The sequence below is a fragment of the Manis javanica genome, chromosome 10 (genome assembly GCF_040802235.1).
Source record: "Manis javanica isolate MJ-LG chromosome 10, MJ_LKY, whole genome shotgun sequence".
Classification (NCBI taxonomy): Eukaryota; Metazoa; Chordata; class Mammalia; order Pholidota; family Manidae; genus Manis; species Manis javanica.
The window spans coordinates 96,828,833-96,848,870 of NC_133165.1; the positions used below are offsets into that span (position 1 = coordinate 96,828,833).

General features: G+C 39.3%; 1 protein-coding gene across 1 annotated transcript in view; it reads left to right on the forward strand.

Annotated features, from left to right (window-relative positions):
- Positions 1-18,429, forward strand: part of CFAP54 (cilia and flagella associated protein 54) — a 302,501-nt gene extending 284,072 nt beyond the window's left edge. Inside the window, exon 68 of the mRNA XM_037023126.2 lies at positions 18,134-18,429. Within this exon, the coding sequence (XP_036879021.2) occupies positions 18,134-18,271 (138 nt within the window). The 3' untranslated portion in view covers positions 18,272-18,429. The remainder of the gene's footprint in view (positions 1-18,133) is intronic.
- Positions 18,430-20,038: the final 1,609 nt, after the last annotated feature.

Genomic DNA, 20,038 nt, shown 5'->3' on the forward strand with positions numbered 1-20,038 from the left:
TGGGTATGAATTGAACTGACTTCCAACATACAGAACCAGTATGGAAAGGAAATTTCTAGGAGCAGATCCTGCTTTGAAGGTGGAGAAGGTGACCCTAAGCCACGAGATGCAAAGATTGCAAATTAGGTTTTCTCAGCTGCATGAGTTTAGTATGATTTTCTTTTAAGGATTTTTAGCCAAACCTACCTGACAAACAATAATGATAATAATCATTAAAATGCAAATATTACTACTAGTAGTAATCATTTCAATATTTATTGAGCACAGGGCATGTGCAGACACTACTCAGTGTTTTAACTATAGTATCTCATTTAATATCACAGGACCTCTATGCAGCTGCTTAGTATTATTCCTCATTGTAGAACCGAGGAGACATGCACGGGGACATTGAGCAGCACGCCCAAGACCTTGCAGCTTACGAGTGGAGGAGACAGGAGTCAAATACCGTTCTGTTTCAATCTAGGATCTGCATCTTTAACTAAACCGCTTCCAGTGAATGTTTTATTAGAATAGAGAGCAGGTGCTACAGGGAATTGAAGAGTAAGAGGTGAGAAAGTAAAAGCTGCAAATGCAGATGAATCTTCAGGAAGGTTTTAGTGAAATCGGAGAGGGGAGAGGGACAGCTTGAGGCGACAGTTGGTGAAGAGGGCTGTTAGGACAGGAGTGGTGCTAGGGGGAAAGAGCTAGTGGGGTGGAGGGTGAAGAATGGATGGGAAGCCAGGCCTTCTGGGAGAGGGCAAGGAACAGAAAGACTTCAGCAGCACAGGTGAGACAGCCGACCAGACGCGGAGGGAGGACATTGCTCTCCCCAGGTCTTGGGGTAGCAGATTCAGGTACGAACTTTGTAAGAAAAGGGTGGGAGAAGCTGAGGCAGTTCACACCCGGTGGTTTTCACTTTCTCGGTGAAATGGACACAAGTTTACCTATTAGTGGAAAGGGATAGAGAGTCCAGGGTGTCAAGAGAGAGATGGAGATCTTGGTCACTCACAGTCATGATGTGTGATGGGTGAAGTAGCTGACGAAAGACAAAAAGAATGAAGGCCACACTGAGATTTAAAAGTCATAAATTTGTTGGGACACTAGGCTACTTGGCTTGTGATTTTTCTCCATGAGCACTTGGCTTCCTGGGTTGTAGGAGTTACGTCAACAGAGGCAGATGTGAGACGAGAAGAGACACGTGGTGTGAGACGCTAGTGAGCTGACAGCATGCAGGAGGCTCAGGTGCTTGTAACTCAACTTCATGCATCTGTCAAGTTTCTCCTCTGTGCCAGCCGCTGCACTAGGCAGGGATACAGAAGTAAAGGCCAGAGTCCCTGCCTTAAAGGGAGCCTGCAGTTTAGAGGGGGAGACAGGCAAATACAGCAGCAGTGACGGTACAGGGTGCAAGAGACCCTTGGGGGCCAAACACCACTCCTCAGTAATAATAGCAGTTAATATTCTGATATTATTTTGGCTTAATTCTGAAGGTGAGAAATTCCCTTTGGTATCTTTTCAGAAAGGTTCTCTGGTTCCTTATAACAAATCAAGCAAGAAGAAGCTCCTATGGCTCATGGTTAAAAGTTTTAATTACTTTGGAAAATAAGTGGAAGGCAGTAGAGAACACTTAGGTAAACATGATCAAGAGCATCTGTGAAAGCATTTTCCTCTGATTAGGAAGATTAGCAGAAAACCGAGGTCCCAGCTCTGGCCTTAGGTTCAGTGGTGAGAACATGACCTACGGTTTTGTTCATGGGGATGGAAAGAATGGGACAATCCCACAAGTTCTGGATACAGAAATAAATACAGAGGGAAGTTTTTTGTTTTTGTTTTTTTAAAAAAAACTCAGTTTAAAATCTGCAGCTGAATCCAAGGCACTGTGTCGGGCCCCCCGAAGAAATCAGCGATGAGAAAGCTGAGTCCTTGTCCTGGAAAGGCTGATGGAGGGAAAGGAAAGCAGGCATGGGGCTAGAGCTTACACACATGGAGACGACGGTGGTTGTGGTTTTAAAGTGGATGATTGTTTTGCATAAAGATGGGGAGAAAGAGGGTGACAGAGGTTAAAAGACCTGCCCGAAGTCGCACAGCTGGTGACTGTCACAGTCAGGACTGGCAGACTACAGAGCCTGGGCTCTTGACCATTATCAGCACACTGAAGCCAGCACTGTCCCACCCGTTCTGTCTGGGGACTCTTGGCCATTCAAGGGAGGGATGGACTGAGCAAGATGCCGCTGAGGGCGGGTTCGAGTTGGGATTTGGGAAGGGGTATGTGCAGGGGCTGAGGGCAGGTCCGAGAGCTGAACGGCTTGACTCCAGGTCCCAGCCCAGCCCTGGTATTTGCTAGTTGTCTCACTCCTGGCAAATTGTTCACCCTCCATGCTTCAGTTTCCCAATTTGTAAACTGGAAATAAAAATAGTACATACCTCATAGGCTTGTTGTGTGATTACATGAGTAATCCGTGTAAAAGTCTTAGAACAATGCCTGGCCACATACTAAGCAAAATAGTTACTATTATTATCCTCTAAGAGCTCTCTGAGTTCAGTAGGAGTTAGATCCTTGTAAGTAGATTTCTTTCCCTCAGGAGTGGCTGTGTAGTCGAACAACAGCATGCCTAGGAGAAAGCCTCTGAGGACATTCCCAGAAGAGAGGCTGGACTAATACAAGTGCTGGGAATGGCTGCCTGTATCCCTCTTAACCACATATATTCTCTATTCTCATAGGTTCCACTTACTATTGTTAGCAAAGCACCCCAAACTTAGTGGCATAAAATGAACATCATTTCATTAGGCTCAAGGATTCTGTGGGCCATGACTTGGACAGGGCATACTGGGGCAGCTTGTCTCTGCCCCATGGCATTTGGGGTGTCAGCTGGGCAGACTCCAAGTTCGGGGAGGATTCAGCTGCAGGGGGCTGATATCCCTGAGGGTCAAAGGCTCACGTGGTTTGGTGCTACATGCTGGCTGTTGGGGGCTGAGGGCTGGAAACACAGATTGGGCTGTGGACATAAGACCTCTCTGTGGCTGGTGGGCTTCCATGCAGCGTGGTGTCTGAGTCTCAAGAGCGAGCCTTCCAGGAGAACTAGAAGCTCTGTCGTGTTTATGCCCTGGCTTTGCAAGTTACATAGTGACTCTTTCCCAGTAGTCCTAAGTCCACCTAGATTCAAGTTTGAACACAGACCCCACCTCTCGATGGGAGGAGTATACATTGTAAGAACGATATGTGGGTTGGGGGTTACGGCTGCAGCCTTTCTGGGAAAGTGCAATTTGCCACAGCAGCCAATTAAACACTCCCAGTTTCTAGGCCTGTTCCTCCTCTGAGCAGAGGCTGCTCCTGGCAACGCTCCCCAGGTAATTGTCCTGAAGTTGCTGAGTGTGTTTACACCCAGAGGGTAGAAAATAAACGAGGTGGATTCTCAAGGCATCCTTTGAAATAACTTAGACAGCTTTTCCAGGTGTTGGATGGGGTCACATGGGCCCCTGGTTGTATAGGACAGCTTCCACTTCACATTATTTTTAGGCTGTTAAATCCTAGAAGTTGGTGCCAGGCTGGTTAATTCTTTTGGCTAATTTTATTACATTACTGTATGCCTCTGGGTTTCTTTTTAACAAAACTTCCCAAACGGTGGTAATGACAATACTGTGTTAAAACCGTCATTTTATAGCATTGGGCACAAGGTTCCATATATTCTATGGAAGGTGTTGACTAAGTATTTAAAAATTAATTATATTAATATAACTTCTTTGGGCTAAGTTGAAAGTTGCAGATATTCTTTTCTTTCTTTTTTTCTTTCTTTTTTTGTACCACCCAAGAGCCATCTGAATAGATTTTGTGGGCATCTAGAATTACATCTTTCTTCTGTGAGACATTATCATTCTGTCTTCGAGTGAAGAGTACCCTTTGTATGTAAGTTCCTGAGACATCTACTTAATATTCTTACATTCTTTTGAAGACAATGCCAGATGACATCAGTTTCACACTGCTTTTAAAACACAGCGCTGACTTTGATTCCATCCTCTCACTATTCACTTCTAACTGTCAAATTTGGCTAAAGGAAAAAGAAAGCTCTTAAGAAAAGGCCAGGCTATTACTGTGCTCTTCAAAATGCTAAGAAAAGGCTAAGCTGTTTATAGGGTTTTCAAAATGCTCATCTCTCAGAGATTTGCCAGCAACAGTGTCAAGGTGAAATATGCTCTCGTTCATTAAGGATTCGAGAGCCTTTGCATTATCTGTGCTCCAAGTACTGGTCCCACTTTTGTTATACGTGCAGTTTGGGGGTATAATGATACTTGGATGTAAGTCAAACCAAAATATAATCAAGAACCTGATATTATGTATTTACTGTGAAAGTGGCGAGAAGTGTGAATACAGCCTGATGAAGCAAACCTAGCCTCACTGGGAATTTAACTGTCTTTCAGAATCAAAGGGACAGTTTCCTAAGTTTAGTCACTTTGTATAACTTCAAAGAAGGTGAAAGTCAGGAGTACCATCAGCAAATCTGTTCATTGCTTTCTATTTTGCTGAAAACTGAGTTAAATGTTGAGTCTCATTTACTTCATTCATTTTGCTAAACAGTTTTGTCTTGATTAAAAAACCAGATCCTTAACAATAGGATTATACTTACATTTGAAGAGGTGTTGACTTTTGCCTCATATAGCTGAGTCTGTTGGGAAGCTTTTGAAAATTCTCCGGACAAACGTTCTTTATATTTAAATAAATACTCAGAGAAGGAGCAGGTGTAAATTTACCCATTTTCCTTGTTAATACTTTGGACATGAGCCCTTAGGGAGTTTGCCCTTATTCCACCTCTATCCCAGGCAGCTAATGCCACTAAGTTCTCTTCTCAATCACCTGTGAGAGTATCGTATGGTGGGAAGAGCCATCAGCTCAAGTTCTAGTTCAGTCTCGCCCTTGTGGACCAGTCATCAATCCTCAAAGACCTCAGATCAGTTAGATCCTGTTGCAGGTCACGGGACCAATGTATGTTAGTGGATAAAAATATGATTTGATCCTTGGTCCCACCATCTGTTGATTAGTGTGACTGTGAGCAGGTTACTTTCTCTGTGTTTCTGTTTCTTTGTACATTGGTGAAAGCTACTCCTCATGTAAGATTACTTTAGAAACAACATGCAATACCTTTAGTACAGTGCCAGTGCTAAGCATTCAATACATCATGGAAATTTTTATTTCTTCCAGCCTTAGAATAATGTGAAATGAGTCATTTGTTCATTTGACCATTAATAACTCCCTTAATTATGGCTTTTTGCCTATCTCAATGCTTGCTAATTTTCAAAAGAGTACATGGATATTTTATAGATGTATTATTAATATTTTCAACCATCCTTTTTTAATTAAAGTTTTTGTTTTGAGATAACTGTAGATTCACTTGCAATTATAAGACATAATATAGAGGAATCCTGTGTAAACTTTACCTAGTTTTCCCCAGTGGTAGCATCTTGCAAAACTTTAGTACAGCATCACAACCAGGGTGCTGACGTGAATAAAGTAAGGATAAGGGACCATGTTGTCATGACAGAGACCCTCTTGCTGTCCTTTTATAGCCACCCACCCACCCCCTACCCTGTCCCTGACCTCTGACAATTACTAATCTATTCTCCATTTCTATAATCTTGTTATTTCTAAATTGTTATGTAACAGGAACCATACAGTATGTAACCTTTTGGGGCCAACATTTTCTCACTCAGCATAATTCTCTGGAGAGCTGTTAAACTACTCTTGATGAATAAAAAAAAAGTCTTTATTAATGTTGACACATTTTATTTTGGCCACAGAATTATCATTCGACAAAAGTGCTTGCTATGCTACCTGCACATCCAAATCATAGTAGATGTTCAGGGAGGCTCAGCAAGGGATTCCCACTCCACCTGCTTCCTTCCTTCCTCCTCCTCTGTCCTTGCCCCTGTCTTCTCCACACCCTCTTATTAGTATTGACAGACAAAGGCTGATTGCTCAAGTTAGAATCCTAAGAAGAGTTCAGTGAGATAATTTACATGAGATTTCTTTGTAAATTGTGAACTCCATTAGACTTCTATCAGAAATTGCTTGCTGGTCAGTGTTAGCTGCACTGTGAGAATGATCTGCAGCTGCTTGTGGTGTATACGATGGGAATAAAGGGTCAGCACAAGCAGCAGTTTCTTTCCACACTGTGTGCGTGAGGTCAGCCCTCCAGTTTGCTACTGCAGTGGGAGCTGCCAGTGAACAAAGCCCTTCATGCTTTGATTCTAAGCAACAAAGTCCCATGAACAGAATGCAGACTTCAGCTCATGTTCTTTATAAAGCCTTTGCTCTAAAGAAGCCCAGTTTCTAGTTGCCAGACATTAAGCCCAGTGAGTTCCTTCCTAAAAAAGCATCAAGAAATGCCAAGTATTCTTCAAACTCTGGAGTTTTCATTTCTGTATCCCAGGTCAAAAGCCCAGGCAGATGAAACACAGCCCTTCAGGAGGGAACCCAGCTTCCACATACCCACTGAGAGCCTTGCTTCCTATGTCTTTGCTGCTGAGGTTCAAAGTCTTGACCTTTAAGTGGAATTAAAGCTCCCTCTGATGGAATTTTCCCCTGTCCAGAAATATGATAAGGGTAGAACAAACTAGCCACAATATATGTATTTTAGTTAGGATGTCTGTGCTGTCCTAATAAATAAGCCCCTAATCTCAGGGGCAATAAAGGCTTCTTTCTTTCTCATGCACAGTCCAGGAAGGGTTGAGCAACCTCCTTCAACCTGTGAGACCACACGGTCTCCAGGGTCCCCACTGCAGAGGAAGAGGCCTAGGAGCTTTCACAGGATATTTTAAGTAGGGTGACCATACATCCCAGTTTGCCTTCAGTAGTCACAACATGTACCCACTGATTTGGAGTAGACTTTCCTTTTATTCTCAAAAGTGTTTTGGTTTAGGCAATAAATCAGGTTAACCATTTCTAAGAGCTGTCATGGAATGGCTATCATTTCTGCTCATAAACTATTAGCCTCAACATGCCTTTGCTCTAAAGGAACAAATATATATTTTAGTTAATACTAAAAACTCCTGGCACAATAGGCATTTACAGGAATGCCATGAATTTTTAAGTGGAAATAGTTTAATAACTTCAACTACCTAAACTCTGTTGAGCAGATGTGATATAAATATGATATTCTTAGGAACTGAACCATCTCATTTAGTCCCGCACTGTGGTCGGCTGAATAATGGTGTCTCAGAGATGTCCACATTCTAATCCCCAAAGGCTTTCACCTTATGCAACAGAAGGGACTTTGCAGATGTGGTTGAGTTAGGGATACTGAGATGAGGTTATTGTGGTTTATCCGGATGGGCCCTAAATGTTGTCACATGTGGCTTTATAAGAGGGAGGCAGAAGGAGATTTGACAACAGAGGAGAAGAAGGTGATGTGTCGATGGACATGCTGATCGGAGTGATGTGCTCTGAAGACTGAGAAAGGGGCTGCAAGTCAAGGCACACAGGAGACCCCTAGAAGCTAGAAGGCAAAGAAACAGATTCTCATCCGAGAGCCCCAGACGGAATCAGATCTGCTGACACTGTGACTTCAGTACCGTGGAACTGAGTCTGGATATCTCATCTCTGAGATAAGAGAGCAACTTTGTGTTGCTGTAAGCCACTAGCTTTGTCATCAATTTGTTATAGCATCAACAGGAAATCAATATACAGATATATTCCAAAGTTCAGCATGGGACTTTAGATTTCTGTTTCCAGTTAGGGTAGATACTGTTATTATTTTTATTTTACATGCGAGAAATTTAAGTGACTCGTCCAAGTTCCCTCAGCTAGTTAGTGTCAGAGCCAGAGTTTACACCCAGGCCAACTGGCCCCTCAGGACACCTGCTGAGCCACTCCACTGCACTGCCTCTCCCCTGCTGCCCAACTGCCCACTCGGCTCCCTCCCGCCATGTCTGTCCTCCAGGAAGTGCCAGAGCCTCTCCTCCCGTCCCCACCTGACTCACTCCCCTGCTCCTCCCATGGGCTCTGCGATACTGTGGATACTTTTCCAGCTTCAGCTTTTGCAAATTTTATGGAAGGTTCTAGGGCTGCCACAAGGAATTTCTCAAATAAATTTAGGTTTCAGGTAAAATTATTGAATTTCTTCATATTTAAGTTTATGGGAAGATATTATTTCAGAATCTCCTTCCTACTCTAATTTCTAATTATCTTCCTCATACTCTTGAGGTAGAAATGTTCCTAAGGGTAATCAAATAAAGTGACTAAGTAGAAGTGGTACTGGAAATGTATTAAGTTTGTTTTACCATGACCCAGAAAAGAAGCATCTGGAAGTCTGGCATAAGAAATCTTACTTGGTTACTACTTTAAAGCTCCCTTAGCTTGTTTTGGTTACACATTAGAGTGTGTTTTGCCACCTTGCCTTTTGTTTACTGGATCTATAGTTAACCATTGAATTAAATATTTATGTCTACTGTGGCCCCCTCACTGAGGCACCCAGATCTCCCTTTCAGGACTGAAGAACTTATTTTCCTAGCTCTGGGCACGTCTGACTGGCAGCCCTCCACCCTCAACCCTCTCCGGGAATTGTCCATGGCTAAAGGACATGGCCTCATTCTGGGGCAAGTGTGTATCCCGTTAGGCGTTGATATGAGGTTGCAAAGACCTGATCCATCCTACCACAATTCAAGACAGCTCTGAAGGGCCATCCCAGCTTCAAAGCTGCCTGTGCAGTTGGCTGAGCCCTTTGTTGTGACTGCATTGCAGCCAGTCTCCTCTCTGCCTAATCAGCTGTTTTCCCATTCCTGATGGGTATTGATCCTTATCAGAGTCTGCTCCCCAGATCCTGAACTGCAACAAGTTAAGATAAACAAAGCTCCCTGACTGGTTATGAATACATTAGAATGCTCAATTAATCCTTGAGTTTTGGAGTCAGAAGAGTCAAAAGTAACTAGGAAATATAATTTCCCTCTATTGTGGAAGGAAAGGGAGAACATACACATGTCACCCACTCATGATGAAAAATACATTCCACAGTGTGACCCATAGTTCACTCAGATTTTCTTTTGACCCCCCACTTAACAGCTAATTTACAAATGAGATAAATTCCATGAAACAAAGACTCAAACCCATGTCCAATCCTTAATAAATGCAGGCTTCCTTTCTCAGAGAAAATATTCTTCCAGGGTATAAAAACAAGTACTTGGTAAAGCTTTAAAACCACCTTCTGAAAATAAAGGCAATGAGGTAAAGTGAACTGTAATCATAAAAAAGTACTAATCAGAATTTATACTCTTGCATCTCCACAGATAATGAGGAGTAGACATTCAGATATACAGTACATTTGAATCCAGGTATTTCTGTTAAATCCTCTATTCAACGAAACTGTCCTGTTAACCCTTCTGCCAGGCCCCGATCATCAGCACTGAGCCATTGGTCATGCACTTGCATCTGGCCTTTATGCCCCTGGTACTTCGTTGTTGGGTATGTGACTCATCATTCCTATTCTGATTAGACCTTTTGATATTTTAAAGAGGATTTGCCCAGTTCGAGACCTTTTTATTAGTTCTTTACATGATAGAAAATACTTTCCTGGGGAGAGAGAGCAGCTGTTCCTTTTGTACAATAGGGTGTCATACTTCAAAGGCTCTTTTCTCTGGGCCTTAGACTCTCAAGCAGTCAGAATAAGCTGCTATGTACAGCCTACACTTTTACTTTTGCTTAAGGGTCTCTCGGTCTTAAAGGACTGTTTCTTCAAACAGCTCCCTATGGAGAAAGGAGCCTGTACGCATAGTGGAGATATCACTGCCAGCTCTAACACTTTTCATCAAGTAGTGCCTTAGCTCATCCCAGGCTGAGCTATGAAGGGCAGTGTGTGCAGAATAGGTGCCAAGGAGGAAGAGGAGTACAGGAGAAGCCACCACAGGTGCCAAGCCCCAAAGACATTCACTAGGCAAGCACTGCCCTTATTTGTAAAAATACCAGCTGTGACTGTTGTGTGGTTGTTTGCTGTCACCAGCCTGTTCTGCAGTTCTTGACACCAACAGCCTGGGCAAAACAATTAAATTTCATCCTGACTGTACTACCCAGAGTTAGTTCAGACTCCATGGACTAAGGGCCCAACCCAAGACTGCCCCCACTAAAGATGCCAGCTGCAAGTGAGGTGCCCAGGCTCTCCACACTTCTGCCCAGCAGATTACAGATTCAGAGATCCCCTGATGACCCCTCAGGTTTGGTAACTCACTGGAATGTCTCACAGAACTCAGAAAGGGGTTTACTTAGGGTTATTGGTTTATTATAACGGATACAACTGAGGAACAGCCAAACAGAAGAGCTACATAGGCCAAGATACGGCGGGGAGAGAGGAGCAGAGCTTCCGTGCCTTCTCTGTGTGTGCCTCCCTCCCAGCACATTAACGTGTCCACCAACCAAGAAGCTCCTTGAAACCTGTTGTTATGGGACTTTGACGGAGGCTTCATCGCATAGATGTAATTGATTAACTCATAGGCCTTTGGTGCTTGAACTCGTCTCCAGCCCCTCTGATGTCCCCAGAGATCAGGGCATAGGGCTGGAAATTTTAACCCGTTAATCACACAGTTGGTTTTCCAAGTGACCGACCCCATCCTGAAGCTAAATAAGCACCTTCCCCACCATAATCATCTTACTAGCATACAGAAGAAAACTTCTAAGGGCTTTAGAAGCTCTATTCCAGGATCCTGAGACAAAGACCAGATATTTATTTTTTTATTATATCACAACTCTAAACTATAAACATAACCTGAAGCTGATGATTAAACATACATCCCAGTGAATCTAGTCTCCCTCAATATATATCCTCTCATGGACATGCTTTTCATGAATCCCTATAAAGAAGCCATGGTCCAAAATACTTTGGCATCTACTTCGATGTGAGAAGGAAGACAGGGATCCTTAATGTTGCTGAAATGTTTTTGGCTGGACTGAAGTACTCGGTTTCCTGTGCATGTGGGACAATGTGTCTGAGCAAGAATTATCCTTTATACAAGGGTGAACTTTGCTCAAGAGCTTAAGGATGTACCGTGCATGGCTGGGGTCAGTGGTAACAGAGTAGCAGTGACAGTGGTGGCGATGATGATGACAATTTAAGAAGAACCTATCCTATTCTTAGGTAGTATAACATTTTAACTAATTCCCAGAGCAAATGCTTTCTCACCCATATCCCATCTTTATTTTCTTGTTCTCTGCAAAAATATCTTTATTTATAATAATGTTATTTCTTTAAAATTTAATTTTAAAAGATTCCTACCATCTGACCAGTATGACCCTTTGATCTCATATGATGTTTTAAAAAACTCTCTCCTGTCACATTTAAAGTTTTATTAACACAAAAATTAGGGTGATGAAAAAGATAAACTTGTTCTCAGCAAAGTGTGAAATTTCCTGTGGTCTGGCAGAGTTGTATATAAGCCCTTCTCACCTTCCTGAGATTCAGGTGCTATTTCTGTTAGACTGGGGAGAGGAATATATATTATTGGTGGTGTTGGGATTCTCTTGGTATTATGAAGTACAGTGAAACTAAATATATCTGGTTCCCTCTCACCTATAACTTTTATTAGGTGGGTCAATTTATGATATGATTCTCAAGTAAACTGTTACCATATTATTCTTTCTACTTTGGAAGGTATGTTTTTCTCCAGGCTGAAAAACAGTCCAATAAATCATTAACTTCAAAGACTCAGGTGATATATGAAGGAGTGACAAAAACATGGTAGGGAAACTTGCATGTAAGAATGTGAGATGAAAACAGTACTTGCTTTCCTACCATGAAGTTCTTAGAATTTTTTTTGATGGCTCTGGATTTCTATATTTTAAGGTTCTTGAAAGGAGGCAAAGTTAAATATACCCATATCACAAAGCCTATAATTTTTGATATCTCACTTACCATTTCCAAAAGTAGGCAAACCTAATTGATTAATGGAAATTTTGCTTTCTCCCCTTTTTCTTGGTCATTAACACTTAGAATCAATGAAACGCAACTAATACTGTGCTGAGAGAAGCAAGAGTTCTCAAAATAGGTGCTCAATAAAAACTCACTGGGTTGAGAAAAATCATAGATACTTTGAAGACTCTATGATTTTTCTTTCAAGGAAAGTTATTAGAACAAAAGAAGAGAACTAGTAAGATCTTTCATTATGACAATCTAGTTTTCTTGCAGAAACTCCTATAAAATGTAGCATTGGCAAAGAACCTTTAATTCTCCAATGGCTTTCAAAACTCCCCCAAATGAGTTCAAATCTAGGCAAAGAATTTCTTCAGTGTGCCCCGACTTTCTCTTTTTTGTGCTATTTCAGACTTTCATTCTCTCTAGGCTGGCAAAATCATCACCATTTCCTTAATATTGCTCTTGAAGCATAGTCTGCTCGAACTAATCTGCAGTCGGCCACCTGCCACAGTATTTTCTTCCTTTCTCTTCATAAAGCCTTTCCTGATCCAAGAAAAGAAGCCACAATTCCTTGGAACCTTATCCTGGATAATTTGGACTCACACCTATTTACAGAAAACAAGAAAGATCTCCCCCATCCCCCAGTTGCTTATATTATGGACAATCTTTTCTCTGTTGAATGACAAAGAAAGCAATTCATAAATGTCGACTAAGCTTAACTTGAGAAATTCCCTATGGAAGCCGTAGAATCTTCCATAATACTTCCACAAGCCGAAACTGAAAAACTGCCCAGAGTGCCACAGAGCCCATGGGAAGAGCAGGAGACCGAAGTCAGGTGGGGGCGGGAGGAGAGGCTGCACGGAACCGGGTACTTCCTGGTGAGCAGACATGGCAGGAGGGAGCTGAGTGGATAGTTGGGCCTAGGGGAGAGGCAGTGCAGGGGAGTGGCTCAGAAGGGTTTCTGAGGGGCCAGCCTTCCTGGGTGTAAACCCTGGCTCTGACACCAGCTAGCTGAGGGACCTTGCCCGCCTAAGGTCTCTAAGCCTCATGGGTGTATTCACATTATAAAAAATTGTGTAGACTTTAAATGTCCAGCTAAATCAAAATTGAATAGATGCAAGTCAGGAAACATGTCTAAATAAATACTTTACCTTTTAACTCTATCAGTTTACTTGAAATCTTATGAATTTTCTTTTGTTTTTAAAATCTTGAACTCTCTGGGAAGAAGATATAACTCTTCTTAAAAAACATTCAGATTCTCTTAATATTTATAGCACTGATGTACTTTGGCTGTGAGATAAATTTAGCATTTTCATCTAAATCAACATTTTTTTTTATACTGGGCTTCATGATCTTGATAATAGTGGCTTTTCAATTTTACTATTTATAAGATGTTTATTTCATAAGTTACCAGGAACATGTTCAGGTGGTTCCTTCTATTCTTAATTTAATTTAAGTAGAAGTCAGAAATGATAAGGTACTTCTGTCAATCAACATTGAAATATTTCACTATTTCAATAAGGCAACATAAATATTAATGAAATTATATTGTAAATGATATAACTGTAAAAGCAAAATCCAACAGTTCTAAATAATTAGGTTAAGAGAATCTGATAAAGTGACTGATACAGAAATTAATAACTTAGTTTCTACCAATAATAACCACTTTACATGGAAATTTTAAAATTCCATCACAATAATAACAAAACTATTGATTTCTTTGTTGAAACACAGGTCTGTTGACCCATTAGTATTGAGTTGTCCTTTTCTTACTGATAAATACAGGAATTCTTATTATAGAAACCAGTCCTTTTCTGGATATTTGTAACAGTTTCTCCCAGTCTGGCTTGCAATTACACTCTTTTAATGGTGTCTTAAAATAAATTTAACAAAATTTAGGAATAAATTTAACAAAATAGTACAGGAAGCAAATTAAGGATAAATTTTAGTAGTAGACAATTTTACAGTGCCATTCATTAAGTAAACCTTTCCCATTCTCCTGAATTGAAAAGTCAGTAATCATATGTTAATAATACCCTGTCATCACTTCTAATTAACATTGTATGGGGATCCCTAGCCAGTGAAATAAAGGAAGAATAATTAAAAAGTGTAAGTGTGGAAAAGGAAGGGATAAAATTCTTATTATTCACAGATATAGAAAATCCAAAATAGTCTTTAGATAAACTCTTAGAATGAATAAGTGAATTTAGCAAAGTTGCTATGTCCAATATGAATGTAACTTAATTTTATTCTATTTATTTAGAAGAAAACAATTATAAATGAATTTTTATAAAGCTATTATTTACAGTAGTATTAGAAAATTTACATGGAAATGCAAAGGGTCTGGAATAGTGAAGACCATTTAGAAAAAGAAGAAAGATGATGGGCTTACACTTCTACTTACCGAGTCTAGAAAAAGGGCTACAGCAACAGTGTGGTATTGGAGTATAGATACAGCTCCACAGAATGAAATAGTCGTGAAGGAGTTCCACACCTATACAGTCCTGTGGCTTGTGTCAAAGATGGCTCTGTAGTACTGAAAAAGAACAATCTTTTCAACAAATGGACCTGGGTCAGTTGGGTATTTTTATGGAAAAATAATGCACTTTGATCCCTACCTCACATATATACAAAATTGATTACAAATTGATTGTAGAACTAAATGTAAAAAATAAACAATAACACTGCTAGAGGAAATCACAGATTTTCTTCATGACTGGTTGTGGCAGAGCTTCTGTAATATGACCCATGGAAAGTTACTAGTCATAAGAGAAAAGACCAATCAGTTTGACTGTATTTTAAGACACCATTAAAAGAGTGTAATTGCAAGCCAGACTGGGAGAAACCATTACAAATATCCAGAAAAGGACTGGTTTCTATAATAAGAATTCCTGTATTTATCAGTAAGAAAAGGACAACTCAATACTAATGGGTCAACAGACCTGTGTTTCAACAAAGAAATCAATACACATATGCCCAATAGTATTAGTTATCAGGGACATGACATTTAAATTGTGATAAGATACCTCAAGACATAACAGGACTTTTTAAATTAAAAAGTAAAAATGACCAAAGTTTGTGAAGATGTGGTGTGGGTGTAAAATGGCCAGTCACTTTAGAAACTGCTAAAATCAGCTTAAAGAAAAACATATGGATACTCAGTGACCCAGCAAATTCCACTTTCATGTATATACTTAACAGGAACATGTACATGTGTACCAAAAGGCATTCTGATTCATAGCAGCAAACACATTGAAATAAAGTTTTGAAATAAGAATTTGAAATAACCCAAATGCCCAGCATCTGGAAAATGAGTATTGATACATAAAATAGTGGAATAGAATGCATCCATCAAAATGAGCAAACTATTGTTACATCTAACTGCATGGATGACTCTAGGAACACTGTTGAACAAAAGAGCCAGACAGAGAGAGTACATATTTTGTGCTTCTACTTAAATACAGTTAACACACATACACACACACACCCACACACACACACGTAAAACTAAACTATTGGCACAGAAGCCAGAATAGCAATTATTTTGTTGGGAGGAGGGCAGGATTAGTGTCTAGGAGGGAAGCACCTGGGGGACTCCCTGAGTGCTGACCATATTCTTTTTTTTTACAAATTTATTTTTAATTGACATATAGTTGATATGCAATATTACATTGCTTTCAGGTGCACCCTGTAGTGATTAGACAGTTATCTGTATTATTAAAAGCTCCCCAATAAGTGTAGTTACCTAACTGTGTTCTGTTTCTTGATTGGGTGACAGTTGTGAGCGTCTGTTCATTTTGAAGAACAAATGTAGCTAGTTGTACTCTTACAATTTCTCCTTTTTCTGTCTTTGTTATACTTTCATCAAAAGTTTATGTAAAGAAATATCTTTAGCTATAGGAAAATGTAGACTGTGTGATAGCATGACAGAAATAGCTAGAATTTGAAGCCTTTGACTTGTGACTTGTCCACTGAAGGGTTTTGGTGCCTGCGTGTCTAGTAAGGGAGGAGTAATAACAGAATGATGAGACCAGACATTTTACGGTAACTATGTTCTCTTGAGGATGAACAGGAATTAATAACTTGTGGATGTTTTTAATCTTCCTGATTTGAAGCTTTCACTTGTGACCTCCATAAATAAACTCAACAATTAATATTCATCCTTTGACAAATGGCCAATTGTTATTGCAGGTTCATTGTCAAGGGTCAGAGACCAAAGTACTCTATTGGTGAATAGTATATAAATTATGTTATGAAAATAATTCTGATGTTAAGTAAAACTAACTTTATTTTTTAAATAATTCATTTCTTTAAAGAATTAAGAATAATTCTGTAATAAAAGAGACAGCACAAGAAGAAACACAGAAGGGTATTAAATTGGACATGCAATATTTCATCACCGTATAATAGACTGAATATTTAATGCACTAAATATCAGTGAAGCATAACCAAAATAATCATGGAAAGCACATACATTTTCAACATATTAATAAACCAGTTAGTATTATCTTGCCAAAATATTTCTCATTATTTTTTTCTGAATAAAAACATTGTCATTAAATGGTGGGAGAAGAAGGTTTAACACTCTTAAAAATATGCCTCCCTGTGTGTGGGAAAACCTTCATATATTTCTAGTTGAAGTGCTAACTGCCACAACCTATTTAGAAAGTAATCTGGCAAGGAATGTGAAAATGTAAAAAAAAAAAAACAACCTTTAACTAAACCAAACCACTTTGGGGGAATCAGTAGTACAGAGATAAAAGCTCTTGACCCAGGTATGTCCATAAATAGATAAGCATATATGAAAACTGGAAACAACATCCATGATGAATGATTGAAGAAATTAGGACACAGACATCCCATGCATTGTTATGTAGCCATTAAAAATAATGTGTTCAATAACGATAATGCATAACCTTTATTGAGTTTTACTGTGTGCTAGGCACCCTTATAACTATTTTATATGTATAAACTCAATCCATCCTTGTAACAACAAAGAAAATCTATTATTTGCATTTCATGGATGAGGAAGTCAAAATTTGATTCGAATTCAAAGAGATCACATGTTTTACCCACCTCTCATAGCTGGTATGTGGCGAGGTCTTACTTTGAACTAGTCTTACTCCAGGATGCACACTCTCAACCCCCATGTATCTATTCTGCCTCTCTGAATTGTCTAAGAAGGGATTTCTCTTATATATTAGTAATTGGAAGAAGCAAATAATGGAAATACAGTTATCCTATTTTTTAAAAAGTAAAGAAAAAAAACCCAAGTGAATATACATTTTTATGAGGATTGAAAAAGTTTTGGAAAGGTTCTCCTCAAGCTGGTGACACTGATTACCTCAGGGTTGAGCAGGAAAGGAGGATATTATTATTATTATTATTATTATTATTATTATTATTATTATTTTACCTCTTCATTATTTTCAAGTATAGAAAATACTGGAGTATTTTTTGTCAGCTTTTAGTCCAATAAAATGAAGAAAAGGAGATAAAACTCAGCCTCCATTTTTAGGTTCATTATTCTCTTGAGAATAAAAGGTTAACACATAGTCAAGAAATTACTAAAACTTGTCCTCTAGTTTCTTACTAGAATTCCTGCCCGTGAAGATCGAATTCACTGTAGTCACACTACACAACATTTGCTCATTCATTTTCAAAAGGACCTAAATCTGCATGAAGGATGTTACCAGTAAACACTTGTTTCCTTTCTGGTGCTTGTTCTCTCCTTCCTGTCTTTCTCCTGGTCAAATAAAGAGTGCTTCGATCACAAGGCCAGTCTTATTTCCCATGTTTCAGTCGCTCAGACGACTTTGGCTACGCTAGTCCTCAGTGTGGCAGCTGGTGACTTTCAGAGAGAGTGAGCTCCGAACATGATTTGCTTCCCTCTGGCACTGCTTAAGTCCAGAAAGAAAGCGGGAGGTCTTGTCAACTGGGCGATCTGTTAGGCAGGGAGGCATTTCATTATGGACAGGCCAAGAGTTCTACATTTACAATTAGGTACAGTGGTTATATAAATACAAATGGTCCATATTTCTAGAAGTATCTGCTGCTTTATAGCTTGATCTGATTTTTATTAGGATACAAAGTGATATATGTGACCTTTGGGCAGTTCAGAGATGCAAAACTTTGCATCTTACCTTAGGTGAGAATTAAATTTCTTTCATGTAAAGGTATTATATGGAATTGGTATTTGTGTATTTTGAGAACTTCACTTCAGTCAACTGTTTGAAGCAATGCATTTCATAAACCTTTATGCTTTTTCTCAGGTCCCATTTGATATCGCACTCCCATCTATATTCAACCTTGAGAGACTTTTTGATCTTGCTAATGGTTGTGTTGTATCAGGAGGAAGCCTTTTCAACTGGATAGTGTCTGTTATTCCCAGAGCACCTTTTACGTGTTAACCTTATAAAGGATTTCATTCTTATTGTTTTTCTTGGTGTGAAGTAAGTTTTTTGGAACTGTCTGTCCTCTTATGACAAACCAAATAAAGTTGTTTTCTTACACAAACTAAATTGCTTTAAAAATTACAGTTTTGAGTAATGTTTTAAATTGTACTTAATTAAATGACAACACTGTTGCTTATTAAAACTGTCTTACAGAGCTCTTCATAGAAAAATATGTTTATATACAATGCATCTATTCCCACGTTTATATACTTTATGTCTAGGTTGTCTTTAGATATGTCTGTACAACAAGATTAAATTAAACCCATGGTTCTCAACTGGGGGCAGTTTTCACCCCAGGGGACATTTGGCAATGTCTAGAGACTTTTTTTTTTATTGTTATAACTGGAAGGAGAATATTAACTGGCATTTAGGGCAGATGCCAGGGATGCTGCCAAATATCCTTTGCTCCCTAGGAGAGCCCCCTACAACCAAGAATTATCTGGCCCAAAATGTCAGTAGTACCAAGGATGAGAAACTCTGGATTAAACCTCAACAAGTGGTCATTTCAACTTTGGAAGCTGGTCTATGTGACCTGGGAAGAAATCTGTAGCAAATTAGACATTTCATATTTTAGACTTCCAAGAGGTAACACATAAAATTTTAAAACATGGGCTATGGAATTATATAGGCCTGAGTTTGAATAGTAGTAACTTCATTACTTACTAGTTCTGCTACTTTGGAAAAGGAACGAATTCTTTAAGGCTTCATTTCCTCACCTGAAGAATGGTAATATTAATAGGATTGCTCTGTGGATTAAATTAAGCAGATGATGTAATAAGGTTCTTAGCACAATAACTGAGGTAGTAATCGTCTTTGTGCCAGGAGTTACCCCTTCCTTGCCAAACTGGAGGAAGATCATGTATCTCTGACCCATTTTGTTTGGTATCAAAGAATGCTGTGCCTGATGCTTCCTACATGCTATCCCATGAGTAAGTAATCACGGTAAAATGAAGAAATAAGGGTAACATCAATGGGTTTTTCTAAAACTAAATGTGTTTAATGAATTGCCCTTTATTCTGAGATTATGGATTTCCTGCTTCTTAATGGTGTTAAAATGGCCTTTAAAAAAAAATGGAGTGGTGGTAATAGCTGGTAACTAATATTTTCTAATGGTCTTACTTTATAACAAAAGAAAAAAGTAGCCACCTTATATTCATCCCTGATGTGTATATATATATATACATATATATTTTTTAATTTACACATCCATGAAGTTCCAAAGTCTGGGAATAGCCAAGCTTGAACTGATTCCAGAATACTACATAGAGGAAATGAGTCTTGAGCAAGACTTTTAATGATAAGGATTTTGGTGGTTGGAAATTTACTGGTAGGGAGAATGCTGTAGGAAGACAGAGGCATAAAAGTGAAAATGAATATGGTATATGTGCAAAGGACTTTTCTACTACCTATCTGAAATGGACAGTCATTTTGGAAAATAAGATAAACTCTGGAAGTGGCGTTTGAGTGAAGACTTTGGGCTTGATCACTGTGTGATAAGGTACCATTACTGGTGAGAGAAGTGGCAAATTCTTGAAACTGGGAGACATTCAGTAAATGTTGAGTAGTGAAAGGGAATGAATGAATGAAAAGACAAGTATGCAATATACAATGGAAAGGGAAGACAAAGGCAAGAACCATAGGAAACTATGCGGTGATGAGAGAAAGGAACACAATATTTTCCACTGAATTCAGAAAAACTTTGTCTAATGACTATACCCTCAT